The 15,609-nt window shown below is 37.3% G+C and overlaps 1 protein-coding gene and 1 pseudogene across 1 annotated transcript; one reads left to right on the forward strand and one right to left on the reverse strand.

The window, feature by feature from the left end:
- Positions 1-5,883: 5,883 nt before the first annotated feature.
- Positions 5,884-8,349, reverse strand: LOC108969869 (embryonic polarity protein dorsal-like). Its single transcript, XM_018934856.1, has one exon. It carries the CDS (start codon positions 8,169-8,171, stop codon positions 5,985-5,987), a length of 2,187 nt encoding a protein of 728 aa, XP_018790401.1. The 5' UTR covers positions 8,172-8,349; the 3' UTR covers positions 5,884-5,984.
- Positions 8,350-11,668: 3,319 nt separating this feature from the next.
- LOC108969858 lies at positions 11,669-14,304 on the forward strand (annotated as a pseudogene).
- The last annotated feature ends 1,305 nt before the right edge of the window (positions 14,305-15,609 follow it).

The following is a 15,609-nucleotide window of genomic DNA, read 5'->3' on the forward strand; positions in this document are numbered from 1 at the left end:
GTTTTATAAATTAACTAAATCGAGATTTTAATGGRTTTGTGTTGATTGTATTAATTGTAAAAATATTCAAATTCAAATTGTTTTGGTTGCAAAATAAGAACTGAACACTAATGAAAACACTAAATATGGCATRAGCAGAAAGAAAATAATAACAGTTATTATTTAAAATATAACAAGGAAATTTTAACTATAATTGTTAAGATATTACAAGTATAATATAATAAAAGAATTGTCGCATCGAGAAGGCGCACCAACAGCTCTAAGCTCTACATATCGTCAMTTAAAGTGCAAAATAACATAACATCAAAATAGATCGAAAATCACCATCAGATATGAAAACCAATATATAACCATTTTWTAACCAAAACTTAAATTTTGTTCATTATGAGTGTATGATAATCAATATATAAGCATTTTATAACCTAAACTCACATTTTGTATMAATAYTAGTSGTTTCTATTATATCGTTTTTCCTTCGCCTGTAAACTTATGAGAAGTGATGTTACGTTATTTTGCATTTTAGGTGAAKATATACTCCATATAATTAAGGTATATTGATGTGATGTGTAGTAAATAATATAAATATAAAATGGCGTCTTGGACATTTGCTAAAACCGCAAACGCTAAGGAATTCGACTGCTAAAATTGTACGTCGAAACAAGGAAGAAAAAAGAAGAAGGAAAAGCAGGTTAACTACTTTACAACTTGGTGAAATAGACAAATTGAATATTTTAACAAGCAGAAAGTGTAAGCTCGTTCCGTTACGCCATGAAAATGTGGAAGAAAATAGCAAAACATTGGCATTTAGATATACTTTTTTACCGAAATTCATGCGGAAACTAAAYACATGCCCACGTATACATACATACATGAAAGAAGTAGGTACATATCCGCCATAGCAAAATAATATAAAACACTGCTATAACTAWTTAATAATGTCTGCGCATTAATTGTATTACATTAGCAAATATCGTTTGCTGTAGGTCGATGAAAAAGCAGCGTTACTTTGTCTAGACGATATTCAAAAATGTGCAAAATGTGGGATCTGTGTATTGTTGAAATATATTTTGTTTAGCTGAAGCTTTAATAGCTATACTTTAGGTTAAAKGAGTTAAGGTTAGTTTTGGTTCTTTGCGTTACCAGATGGAGTTCAGTTGATAGGTCCTAGAGAAGTAGTCATCCTTTAGAATTCCTGCGCTTGACACTAATTTTAACACACTCTGCGGCCTCACTATCGATTTTTTTTTTTTTTTCGTTTTTTGGTTTCCTGCTCGATCTGTATTGCTTTCGCAATAGCAAAGACCGCAGCTTGAAATTTACTGCATTGGTCCGCTAGTTTAAAAGTTTCCCTCATGCTTACTCTGAAGAGTATATTCCCGCAACAACTCCATTGTACATTTTCGGGCCATTTATATGGATGTTTAGAGTGTTGCGCGTTGCCAACATACTTTTACGCTAACCATCTTTTTCTTTGAACCTTCTTTCTCAGTTGAAAAGTGGTTTCATTCAACTGCCATTATCCAYCGAGCTATGCTTGAAAATTAAGCATACAAATAGGGCTTTAATTTAACTGCTACTTATGTAAAGCCTGATTATTTTGAAGTTGCTGCCAACTAGCTCGAGCTTTCTCAATGACGGTGTGATAAGTGACGCGTGACGCGAGACGCGAGACACCTTCAATAGTTCCAAATAATTGCGATCTCTAAGACACTGGTTTGTTGTCAAAAACCTGCTCACTAAAGTATACGCAGAGCAAAAGTCAATCGGCTAKACATGTATGTATATAGTAAGTCTWGCATGCGAGATCGGTAATTCATGTCACCAGCTTGAAGCTTGGCTTGTTCGTCAAACACTGCGTCAACTGCATTCCATTAAAGTAGTGGGGTGTGTGAATTTCCCTTAACTCGTTGAAATCAGATGCAATAATAAAATCTTCTTCCTCGAACTTCATAAAAGTAGAGACCAGTAATGACCAGCGTAACGAGCTGAGTTGATTTAGCCAAGGTCCCTAGGTCTATCTGTATATAGTATATGCGAACTAGTTCCTTCGTTTCTAAGCTATGGTTCTGAAATTTTGCACACATCCTTTTCTTCTCTAGAAGCTGCTCATTTGTTGAAACCGCCGATATCGKGCAAGTATAGCATATAGCTGCCATAMAAATTAAAMSGTCGGARWCAAGTTCTTGTATGGCCAACTTGGAAAAATTTTTTATTTGTCATAACATCTTAACGAAATTTAGCATAGACTATTAAGTAAAACAACGCTACAATCCTCGAAGAATTTTTTTCAGATCAGTCTACTATAGCATATATCTGCCATACAAAGTAAAGGAACAAAATCAAGTTATTGTATGGAAAACTTTTTTACTTGACAAGATATCTTCACAAAATTTGACGTAGGTTATTATCATAACTAACACTACAACCTCCAAAGATATAATTCAGATCGGTTTACTGTAGCATATCGCTGCCATACAAACTTATCGCTCAATTCAAGTTCTTACATACATTTTTTTTTTAACTGTGAATGGTATAAGTGTGAAGGTAACTGAAATTAATGGTTTTTTATTGTCTAAAACTGAGAAAAAACAAAATCAGCAAACTAACTGTTAACAGCAAACCTTTATATGGATAGGTACATACTACACATTAACGTTCACGAATGAAAAAAATAAAGAAATTCCAATTAGAATTGCGCAGACCTGCACTACGGTGACTAATGTAAATCAGACAATTCCCTACTAGTAATTGAAAAATATTAACTATAAAGCGGTATGCAAAATTAAAATCGGAAAACAGAAGTAGCAACAAAAAGAAGATACAAAAGCAACAAATTTGACAGAAGCAGTGTTGCAAAGAGTCTCTAAGCACTTAAATCATAATGGAGACATGCAATTGAACAGTTCAATAAAAAACAAAAATAAATATAAAAACTGAAGAAYATAAATATATCTATTTGTATATTTTCTATTGTGAAATAAAGCTCACAAACGATTTTATGTGTATGTATGTATGTACTTTTGTATAAATTTCATATTTGAAGTCTTCCTCCTGCATTCACACACACACACAAGTCAAGTACTAMGCACATGCAACATCAATGAATACATACATACACACCTACCAACTAACTAACTAAAAATATATAATATAAATGAATAATTATGTAAAGTATATACATAAGTCACTTAAGTGAACCACATGTTGCACCGTTGTTTTCATCTCACGCGAAGTTCTCACACTACACAAATCTTTGACACAAATCACAGACCGGCACAAGGCAAAAGAATTCTGCAGAAACTCTCATGTTTGCTGTTCACCAATAAATAAATGAAAATAATTTAAGCAAAAACAAAATCACATACATAATGGGGATATTTGTAATATTAACATACATACCTTATGCACATGCATTATGTATGTGCAAGCATGCATTTGGTTGTGTGTATGTACATACGATAGTGCATGGGAGCCAAAAGAGTACCGAAATAATGTAAAAGACAAGTGAACCAAGTGAAGCAGAATTCTAATAAACAATGTTTATAWTATGTGCATACAAAATAAATAATAATAAATAAAGAGAATTTGTTGTAAAAACAGTTACACGTTGGTATTAATAGTGAAGTTATTAACCGATGGGCTAGAAACGTTCATAGAAAAAACGTATAAAAAACGAAATGATCAAAATGTATGTGTGTAACGCTAAATTAAAATAAGAAAATACTGAATAAAAMTGAAAATTACTCATATTATTATTTAGAATTTAAGCTGTGTTTTTTTGAGGCTGGCTGGGTCCGAAATTCGACACTAAACAGACAAGTTTAACCTACGATGAAGCTTTGCTGCAGGCCATTCGTGTTGCTGAACATTTTCGCCAGCTGGGCTTGACGCAACGTGACATTGTTGGTGTGGTTGTGCGAATTACCATCCACTTGATGGTCGTAGCACTGGCAGTATCTTCAATAGCATCGCGCTGGACTTGGTTAATACCAAACTAGAGGCTAGTAAGTGTCGAAACGGAAGTTTATGGAAACCATATACTACACACATATATACTTTAAGAGTTTATGAAAAGTCTTTTCGAAACCACAAAGTCAAGTATAAATATAWTTTTCGATGGACAGGACTATGCAAAAGTCGACAAATGAGTTGGAAACGACCTTATACACCTTAGGTAATGCGTTCCCGAAGGTAACGTCTGTGTATGATCTACTACAATCTACTGKCTTGRAACATATTAKAAATTAACATGMGCTTCTTGTAYTGTACCGAATTGATTCGACTCATTYACTTTACTTTAGTCGAAGCGTATACAAATTTCAATTAAAACATAGTACAAGTGGAGCTCGGTGTTTCACCAACGAACTTTGAAAACATATACATATATACAGCTGGCAATCTTGTAGTACATCTGATGATCGATGACACCCTCAGCAACAAATTACTTCTTGCACAAGYTAGACTATCCAACGTATTCTAGCTTTCTCACAGAGATTTGTTAAAACCGAGTGTGATAGAACGGATGCGGTTACTATTACATAATCTTACGGAGAGATGGAATTACGATGGTGGACTAACCATTGTGGCAAAAATATGAACTTTTGTAATGGAGCCCTCCTGTACGATCTTGGCTGTGAWATTTAATGCTCTCAACGTTTTTACTCGATAAGTTACCACACTCTTAGTGGTGACCACACTATTTTCTACATAACCTTTAAATACTCACTCTAGTTATCATTCATTTTCACACTGTTTGAAATAGAGTAAGAAAAACTTGTGCGTATTAACTGGTTATATGGATTTACGGGTTTCAAAAAATTTTTATTAAACTCTATAATAAATCTAAAATTTTGTCTGAAATTTTCAAGTTGATCGGAGCAATAGTTTCGGAGATAGAACCTTGAGAACTTGTGCGCTCGTGGCTACCTGCGCCGTCTTTAAACTCGTTTTTCTCAAAACTKTGTTTTTGAAGTCGGTTGGCATGATTTATCGAGAACGTCTCAACCGATCTTTACACATGCCTTTGAGATACAATTTTTAAAGACTTGAACAAAGGACTTTTTTCGATTGTAACTATTTGAAAAAAAAAAAAAAATTCGCGAAATTTTTACTGCAATTTCATTTTTTATAAAAATGTTCAGCAAAAATCCAGTTTTCAGCTTACTTTCTTCGTCCAAGTTCTAAGTTGGCCCTCCATATTTTAATGTCTTGTAGCAAATTTTGTATGCCAATTCCTGAMGTAATCATACCACCTTATTTTTCTCGTTTAAAGTAATTCTTTGGGTCCAGTTCCATTTATCAGAGTGCCAAGGCGTACGTACCTCAATGTTTATTCAGTTTTATTCCAGTTATCGCTTGCATGGACAGACTGACGAAGAGTTAATCATCCGGAATTCGATTTGTCTCGTAATTCTGATCATTTATATAACAAAAAACCATGAGGTACACAGTGATTATTGAACAAYTCCCAACAAATTGAAAGGTATGATTTCTAAGCAGCAATTACACATGATATTGAAGAATTATTCAACACCGAAAGAACCAAACCACTGATTGAAAACATAACAATTCTTATACTTCTAGTCCTGCTACATTAGAGGATGGAATCAAATTTTCGCTATTTTATGGTATAATCATCGGGTACAACAGGAGTTCCCGAAGCGAGAACCATCTCCAAGCATCAAGTAGGTGAAAGAGCAGGTCGAGGAAGGATACGAGTGTTTATATGGTGGTGCCGTCATTGCGATACAGCTGCCAAAGTTGGTGAACTCCAAGCTAAATCACAAATCCTTAAGGATATGTTCATTTTATCCCAAAAAAGACAAGTGTTATAGAAGGCGCCGAATGTATCCGCAAATTAGTATAATTTAAACAAAAGGACTGTTAGTTGTGATTTTAATTTGCATATATTTATCTAAAAGATATTGTATTACCTCCTCGTTTTAGACACATAATTAAATAAGTATGAGYTARCTCGAACACAACTAAACTKTGAACGTTAAAGGCGTCARTTCGAAGTCCTCAGTGATGGTTTGATCGAGTAGTGTGTCATCGCAGATCTGTACCAATTGATCACTATCCAAATTCAGCAACTGGCTTATGGARGAAGCCTCTCCACGCGTGTCGGAATTACTGTTATTCTTTACATCGKCCTCGCCCACCAACGGTTTATCGTTACTACGAGTACTCGTAGCGACCTTATAWTGTCGTTGGAATTGTTGTGTTGGTTGCTGTTGTTGAGGCGGTAAAAATGAATTTGGTTGTTGAGGCGGAGCAGGCGGCGGAAACGACTGCAGCGGCTGTTGCTGTATATTGCTTTGAACGAAATTATACTGGCCATTCTGTGACATGGAAGCAGCGGCATTAAGAAATTGTCGCACGTTGAGCGGACTATTGCTCAGTGCTGCGGCGGCAAAAGCCAAAATGCTGGCGAATTTCTCTTCCCAGCTTATGTTTTCAGGAGCACCAAGAAATGGTTGTTGCAATTGCTGTATCAATCGCCATTGTTGTTGCTGCAGCTGCGTTTGCGGTTGCTGAGGAACCTCTTGTTGCTGGTACGGCATCTGAAGTGGCTGAGGGTGGAGTAGTTGTTGTAGCGGAAAAATTGGTTGTTGCAGCTGTAGCGKTGGTGGATGTTGTCGTTCTTGCTTAATTTGCAACTGCAGCGACATAGATTGATGTCGTTGTAATTGTGGTTGTTGTTCTTGCTGTGGCAATTGATGTGCTTGTGATTGTTGTTGCTGTATTTGTGTCTGTTTCGGTTGCTGCAACAGCTCATCCAAATGAGGATGTTGTTGCTGGTCGTGCATATTTTGAAGTTTTGATAATTGCGACTTTTGGTTACCCGCATAAATTTTACTCTCCTCATGAATTTCCAGTGTCGTTGGAATTGTCTCAACATTGAGAGTTTCTTGAACGTCCACCGCACCAGCTTCCAGGTTAATCACCTCCGTGAYCTTGCCGTAAGGCGAAGTAGTTGTCGACATATCACTTTTGCTGGTTGATGAGGACGGTGACAATGGTTCTGGCGATGGTGTCATCTCACCAGATATGAAAAACTTGTCCAAATTTGCTTGTGTGTCAACAAGACAAATGTTATTTTGTAATGGTTTATTGGTAACCGTCTGGTGCTCACTAACTTTAAGCGAGGCCATAGTAAGATCGGTCAGTCTACATTTACGTCTTAACCGCGACTTTTTGACTGGTTCATATTTGAATTCGCAAGGCTCACTGACGGCACCATCGGAAGGTCTTTGTAGTTGCACGAATACCATTACCGGCTGTTCAATATCGGTTTTGTGATATTGTGGAGTTCTCAATCTAATTGCGGTTTGTTTGTGCACACTGGAGGGTTCAAACTCGCCATAAGCTTGCCAAACCACAGCACCATTTTTCTCCTCGAAAAAACGCACCGCTATATCTTCCTTCGCCACCTTCTCGCASAGCAACATGATTGTCGTGTTGCCCAGCACCGTTCCCGAACTGCACATCTCACGAATAACGAGGTCTGACTTTGACTTCTTGTCATAGATGGGATCGGTGACGACGGGCTTCAGTGGCACCGTGAAATGACCACTTTCGCCTTGGATAAAAACTTGGAAACACAAGCGCACCGAATTGATATCTATAGTACCCGGTTGCGTTGCGTGTGAAAACCCAGTTTTAAACGGATCAACGCGTATTTCTTCACGCATCTTCAGTGAGGCTTCAATGTCTTTTTTCTTAACACACTGTATACCCAGGTTATGGAGCTCGGCACGCATAGTAACCTCGTTTATACTAAACGTGTACACACCACTTTTGCAACCCTCCTTACCCACCAAGGTATGAGGATGTGGTCTGTATGGCGGATCCGCGGACACACAAGAAACGACACACACCGAGCGACCTTTGTAGCCAACAATTTCGATTGTAGGATATGTTCGCAATGCCGACGTGGAATTTACACCTGGTATAGAACCGGCCGAACGCCCTTCGCACTCATAGCGGAATCTCACAGCTTTACTTGCCGGTTGCTCCACAATTTTKACATAAGCGTTGGCATATTTTCGGTTTGGCTCAGCTAGCTGTTTTTTAATCGCTACTGGTGCTTGCCTCTGCATCGGTTTTCGTGTTCGCTTTGGCTTTTGTTTTGCYTTTGATTTTTCGTTGTCGTCGTTGAGCGGATTCATATGTATATCTGAATAAATTGTTCTTCTTACTTTATCCACTTACGTTTAGAGAATAAAATTGTGTAGAAATTGTTTTTCTAGAAACACCGCGTTTTCACACATCTAACTATATCGACATTATACTTGATTTTATTTAACAACTTGTGACTGCGCTCTTTACCATATACAAATGATATATGCGAGTGTTTAGGGGGATTTAGCGCTATTTGGCGCGATTAACGGAAGGATGCCATACTGGCTCAAGTTATCAATCATCAATCTCAAAATACAATGTTGTTCCACCTTAATCTGTATTCTTGGGAAGACACACAATTGTAGTATGATATATTAATGAGGTTAACAGGTAAATAACCTGTGTTTCAAATACTCGATGGAGGGGTGTTCSGTTGTTGCTTTGAAAACATGCACACTTTCCTGCGTTTCGTTGTAAATCTTACACTCATGTTTTCTAAATTGGAATGCACTGAGTGTGGTTCTAAGAATAATAAATCAGTTTATTCTTTAAAAGGTTATATACAATTTGAGGGGAAAAAAGTGAATTTTCCAGAATTTTTTTCTGAGAAAACCTTTAAATTTATTGATGCAAAAATTTCTACACATATTATGGTATCCTTTAACTGTATTTTAAGACTTAGTATTTGTAAAAATATTTATTTGGAAAAGAACTACAGCTGATCTCCGGGAGCTCCTCTCAGAAAAGACGTTTTGCGCTGACCATTATAATTATCTCTGAACTGGATTCTCTGAAATTAAAGAATCACACAGATTCCGTTATAGTAATGTTAAATTTAGTAATTAATTGGAGGAATAAACAAAATAAAACCTTTTGTCAAAACGACGGATTTTCAAACAAAAAAAGAAAACAAACATTGATTTTTCACTAAAATTTCTGTCTTAAATTGTTTATAAAAAATATTTATGGATGAGAAAAAATCTTCAATTAATTACTAAATATATAGTATATATAAGAAGAATTTTTKATTTTGAGAAAAAAGCGTTTAAARTTTGCCCTCCAAGCACTCCGAAAGSCSYTWTCAAATTTGCGTGTAACTTCGAAAATATTCACAGGAATGATATGAATTTTCTGTATGYATTCTTAATTAAATTTTTAGATTAAGAAAATAAAATAAAAAAAATCGATTTTTACAAAATTCTAACATTTACCATTAATTCATTTCAATATTTTTTGACTTAAGTCAACACTATGCCGCTAATTTTTGATTTACTCGACCATTCCTTATAGTATGTGGAATATCTTCAGATAGAGAAATATTTTAAGTTTCAGTCACAGAGATGGACGGAATCACTGCTGCTGAGAAGGACCGTCGGAAATCACTTGTAACACGAAAAATTTGCAATTTTGTAATTTCTTCAAAAGATCATAACATTTATTTTAAATATTGTACGACAATGTGATGATAATATTTTGAATTATCACACTGTCCTTTCAAAGCAGCGATTAGTATTCACTCGTCGATTATAATCGATAACTTTGTAWAATTGAAGAAAAAATTCCAGTTAAGTTACAAACCTTGCAAAATTTTTAGCATTGACATGCACCTTTAGAAGATTTATGTTTTAAGGCTTTTGAGGCAGCCTGTGGCTGAATGTACACAAATTTTCTTTACATTTCAAATTGCTTGCTTACCTTTCGGCTGCTTTTAAAACTACCTGAGAAATATGTAAGATGCATATCGATATATATATCGATAAATTGTGAAACTATCGCTCGCGAAGTCATGAAAGAAAGTGGCATAAGTGTTAACACTAGTACAATCTGTAGGCACAAGATGGACTTCATGTCTTGATATGTTGAAAAGATTCATTATCAGCTATTGTGGCTAAGATTTGGCAAACAAGCGTATCGCACCTGACAAGACTACTTTTTCAGAGTTAAGCATGATACGAGGTCTCATAATATTGCCATATCCTCTTAGCGAACTAAACTTACTACATAAATGACTTGAGCAAGTAATACCTTTCACCACATTATCATAAGAAATACGCTTAGACTACAGACGGCGAGGTTAACTTTCACCTGAACTCAGCACTACTACTACAATTCTCTCAAACTCAAAAGATTTTCCACAATCGTTGTTGTCTGGATATGAAAAAAGTATGATAAAAAATGATGGTATGCCTAGCAAACTGAAGCAATATCTAGACCTATCTCTATAAACCAAGAGAAGGGAATCCAGCAAACTTCAGAAAGAGCGGTAAGACTTGCAGCACCCACCAACAGCAGTCGGCTTACAGCCGTGTAGGAAAGGAATTATCCACCATGATGATACCCACTTCTACTTCTGATCGAACGATTGATCATTTTACTGTCAACAACTGATAAGATTGAAGTAAGCAATCGAAAATAGTGGCCAGAACTGACCAACAGAAATGGCTTCGTCTTCCATCATAACAAGGCTAGACCACACACATCTTTGATGACTCGACAAAAACTGTGGGAGCTTGGCTGGGAAGTTTTGATGCATCCACCATATAGCCCTGCCCTTGCACCATCGGACTACCATATGTTTCGGTCAATGCAGACTTCTCTTAATGGAGTAAAGTTGGCTTTAAGAGAAGCCTGTGAAAATTACTCGCAGTTTTTCGCCGAGAATCCAGAAAAGTTTTACACTGATGGCATAATGTCTCTAGCGGAAAAATAGCAAAAAGTRGTCGACCAAACTTGTATATAATTGGTTTATTAAAGTTCATTATACATATAAAAAAATAAGTTGAAGTTTGACTAGAAATACGAAAAGACTTTTTCGACTACCCAATATTTGAAGAGAGTATTGTCATTGCAAATAAATRAAATGTAGTTAGTATATATAAGTTGTCAGTGACGCCATGTTGAACAATAACAAGTTTACTAAAGATAGAGAGAAAAGAATTACAAGCATACATATGTATATGCTATATATATATGTACCTCTGTACTTAAGTATATCCGTTAATTGCTTAATTAGATTTGGCATACACGCATTTATTTTCCACAGATGTAAAGATCAGCTTCGTTACAGGCATTACTTACTTGTATAATACTTATAGTATATACTATTGCTAACCTATAAATATCGGTTGATTTATTTCGTCAAAAGCTTCTACTCGATAAACCAGTCAGTCATTTGAGTAACGCACACTTAAATATGTTCAAGGGAGGTTAGTAAGAGCTCACGCAATCAGCGTGACTTAAAATGCTGCTACCCCCTCCCTCCATACCTGTATATCAAGAATGTAAAATAATGCTCAAGTTCTCAAATTTTATTTCGAGTTATGTGCATATCTCTTTTTAAGACAATGCGTGTTTTKTTATCAATTCAATGATCTATGGAGACACCCCTTACTCCCGGAAATATTCAAACATAMATACACACAGGTTTAATTAGTAGAAATTATATCAATCCGTAAATTACTAACATTCATTTTATGACACGCAAATATTTATTATATATATACCCGCCAACTTGGTGCATCCGCATTGAGTTGCAACAGTTGAGCATCGAGATTGGCTAAGATTAAACGCTTCCACAAAATAGGAAGTCAATATAYATCGGTGTTACTTTGTGATTTTATGTTTGAACCGAGAACTAGAAATGTTCGAAATAGATGCAAGCTTAGGTGCAACATACGACGCCGAGTCTAAGGAATGGATGGGTCCGAAATTCGTTGACTTTTACGATCGCAACGCATCTGTGGGACGCATACTCTTCGAGCAAATGCCCACACAGCATCTGTCAGGTAAGTGTTTAAAAGTTTAAGAGAGCGGCTATGCCAAATTTTTGTTAAACACTTATAACCCCCGCAAGATTTCCGACACTGAACAGACAAGTTTAACCTACGAAGAAGCTTTGCTGCAGGCCATTCGTRTTGCTGAACATTTTCGCAAGCTGGGCTTGACGCAACGTGACATTGTTGGTGTGGTTGCGCGTAATAGCACCCACTTGATGGCCGTAGCCCTGGCWTGCTTTTTCAATGGCATCGCGCTGCACGCGGTTAATCCCAATCTAGAGGAAAGTAATTGTTGAAACGGAAGTTCTTAGAATGTTTCATACTATATACATATATATACATTTTTTAGAGTCTGTGAAAAGTCTTTTCGAAACCACCAAGCCAAAGTATATATTTTTCGATGGACAGGATTATGCGAAGGTCGAGCGGGCAACAAATKATTTGAAGACGAACTTATACACCTTAAGTAATCATTTGCCAATGAAACCGTCTGTGAAGGATCTACTGAAACCGACTGGTTCGGAACATACATTTACGTGGGTAACTCGTATTTTATCCAACAGATTCGGCGTATTCATTTCACTTTAGTTGAGCCCATATAAATTTAAAATAAAATATAGTAAGCTGGCAATTTCGTAGCACACTCATATAGTATACGAGTATGTAGTTGTGACATGTATTGCAAATATTGACCACTTGACTTCGGTTGGTTATTCTCTTTGCATGGTTTAATAAGCCCAAGAAACTTTTTGCGGCCAAAATTTAGACCGTCTACAGGCGCTAGTAACTGTTTTAACCTGTTGTAAGGTTTTTGGTTATGGGACAGTTTAGTGTGATGTGGGCTGTATTCAGAGGACTACCCGGTTATTGGTAGAACCCTCTTTGGGGCAAGAGCTGTAGCAGAGAATTTTAGCTTTCTCATTAAGAATGCGAAGACGTGACTTGTTGCTAATGCGTACTTTTACGGAGAGGTGGGATTGCTTTAATGGACCGATCTTTGTAATAATTGAAACAAAAATTCGGACTTTGATTTGATGAAATCATTYCAAATTTAGCAATGATACAAGGAAATTTCCTTGACTCGACTGTTTACTCGCTATTTTCAAGATGTTTTTCAACTTAAAAAACAATTGACTTTAATCTTGTCCAGTCCTTCAATAAAATTTATTCATGATACTAACGAAGTGTTCAACTGCCCAAGAACCAAACCACAGCCTGAAATCATAATAATTGTTTTACCTCTAGACCTGCTATTTTGGAGAATGGACCGAATCAAACTTTAGCTATTTTATGCTCATCCGGCACTACAGGAGTTCCCAAAGCGGTGACCATCTCCAATCATAAGCGGTTTTTCGATATGTTACAGTGAGCTATATTAACCATTCTTTGAATTTCCAGTTTATTTCCTATATTAGTCAAAGTTTCTTTTAGCTTTTTGAACTCGGAAGACGTTCTCTTCGTTTTAAGCACATTGGACTGGCTTACGGGTTTGATAATGCTCATCGCAAGCATTGGTTGCGGCGCTAGGCGTATTATTACCGAACGATCTTTCGATGCGGGATATTTTCTAAAACTAATACCAAAATACAAGATCACMTTTACTATTATTGCACCACCGCTATTAGCTGTATTACTTAATCACCAGTCAATTACCGTTGAAAAGTTAGACAGCCTGCGATACCTTTTGTATGGCGGTGGTAATTGCTCCACACATATACAGCAGAGGTTCCAAAAGTATTTGAGGCACGCTCGAATGATCTTTGCTTATGGCTTAACCGAGTTCGAAGCTGTATTGACGATGAATTGTAAGCTGTTGGAGAAACCACAAGCTGTGGGGCGTCTACAGCCAGGCTACAAAGCCAAGATTATCAATGAAAGTGGTACACGCTTGAGCACTGGAGAGATTGGGGAAATATGCTGTCAACACAGTCGCCAATGGCTGGGCTATCACAAAAATAGTGTGGCGACAGAGTCGATATATAAAGCGGACGGTTGGTTCCATACCGGCGATTTGGGTTTTTTCGATACGGACGGGTATTTACATGTGATCGATCGTAAGAAGAATATTCTGAAGTATCTTGGTATGCAGTATTGTACAAAAGAAATCGAAGAAGTGATCKTTCAAATGCCAAATGTGACAGAAGTGTGTGTGTTTGGAATATCAAGAGACGATGTAGGCGATGCTGCAGCGGCCGCTGTAGTTAAAACACCAGGTAGCACTTTAAGTGCGTCGGATGTGATCARGCATGTAAAGGAGCACTTCGAGGCGACATACAAGCATTTGCATGGTGGTGTCGTCATTGTGGAAGAGCTGCCGAAGTTGGGGAACTCCAAGCTAAATCGTGAAGCAATTAAGGAAATGTTTCTTTMATCTCAGACAGGGAACTCGAACACAGTCTTTTAATCTCGTCAATGACTTAATAAAAACAAGTATTTATATTTTTGTGTTTTAATTTAATATTATTATGTGTGCATTATATTTTCAACATAAAAGAAACTCATCCGATTTTAAACATCTAGGATGATAAGGTTAAAGGTGTCAGTTCGAAGTCCTCAGTGATGGTGTGATCGAGTAGTGTGTCATCGCAGATCTGTACCAATTGATCACTATCCAAATTCAGCAACTGGCTTATGGAGGAAGCCTCTCCACGCGTGTCGCAATTACTGTTATTCTTTGCATCGGCCTCGCCCACCAACGGTTTATCGTTACTATTCGTGGCRTCATTAGATTGTTGTTGGAATTGTGATTGAGATGAATCGTCTTGTTGTTGCGGTGGTGGCTGTTGCTGAGCCGGTACAAATTGATTGTGTTGTTGAGGCGGAGGAGGCGGCGGMGACGSSTGCAGCGGATGTTGCTGCGTATTGCTCTGAACGGAATTATACTGGCCATTTTGTGGCATGGTGCTTGCAGTGGCATTAAGAAATTGTTGCAAGTTGAACGGATTATTGCTCAGCGCTGCAGCAGCTARAGCCAAAATGCTGGTGAGTTTCTCTTCCCTGTTCGCGTTGCCAAGAAATGGTTGCTGCAATTGCTGCATCAGCCATTGTTGTTGTTGCAGCTGCGTTTGCGATTGCTGGGGAGTGCCTTGTTGCTGATACGGAATCTGTGCTGGCTGGGGATGAAGTGGTTGTTGTGGTTGCTGCTGAAGATTTGGCCGGTGCAGTTGTAGCGTTGGTGGATATTGTCGTTCTTGCTGAACTTGCTGCTCTGCCGGGATATATTTATATTGTTGCAATTGTTGTAGTTGTAGTTTTTGTTTTTGATGTGGCAATCGTCCTTGTGATTGCTGTTGCTTTATTTGTGTCCGATTAGGTTGCTGCAACAGCTCATCCAAATGAGGTTGGATAGAGGATGAGGATTGTTGCTGGTCTTGAATATTTTGAARTTTTGGAAATTGCGAATTTTGGTTACCCGCATAAACTTTACTCTCCTCATGAATTTCGAGTATCGTTGGAATTGTCTCAACATKGAGAGTTTCTTGAACGKCCACCGCACCAGCTTCCAGGTTAACCACCTTCGTGACCTTGCCGTAAGCCGAAGTTGTTGTCAACGTATTGATCTTGTTCGTTGATGATAAYGACTCCGGCGATGGTGTCATCTCACCAGATAYGAAGAACTTGTCCAAATTTGCTTGTGCGTCAACAAGACCAATGTTATTTTGTAATGGTTTATTGGTAACCGTCTGGTGCTCACTAACTTTAAGCGAGG

Source organism: Bactrocera latifrons, unplaced genomic scaffold, assembly GCF_001853355.1.
Source record: "Bactrocera latifrons isolate USDA-ARS-PBARC rearing strain unplaced genomic scaffold, ASM185335v1 scaffold_269, whole genome shotgun sequence".
Classification (NCBI taxonomy): domain Eukaryota; kingdom Metazoa; phylum Arthropoda; class Insecta; order Diptera; family Tephritidae; genus Bactrocera; species Bactrocera latifrons.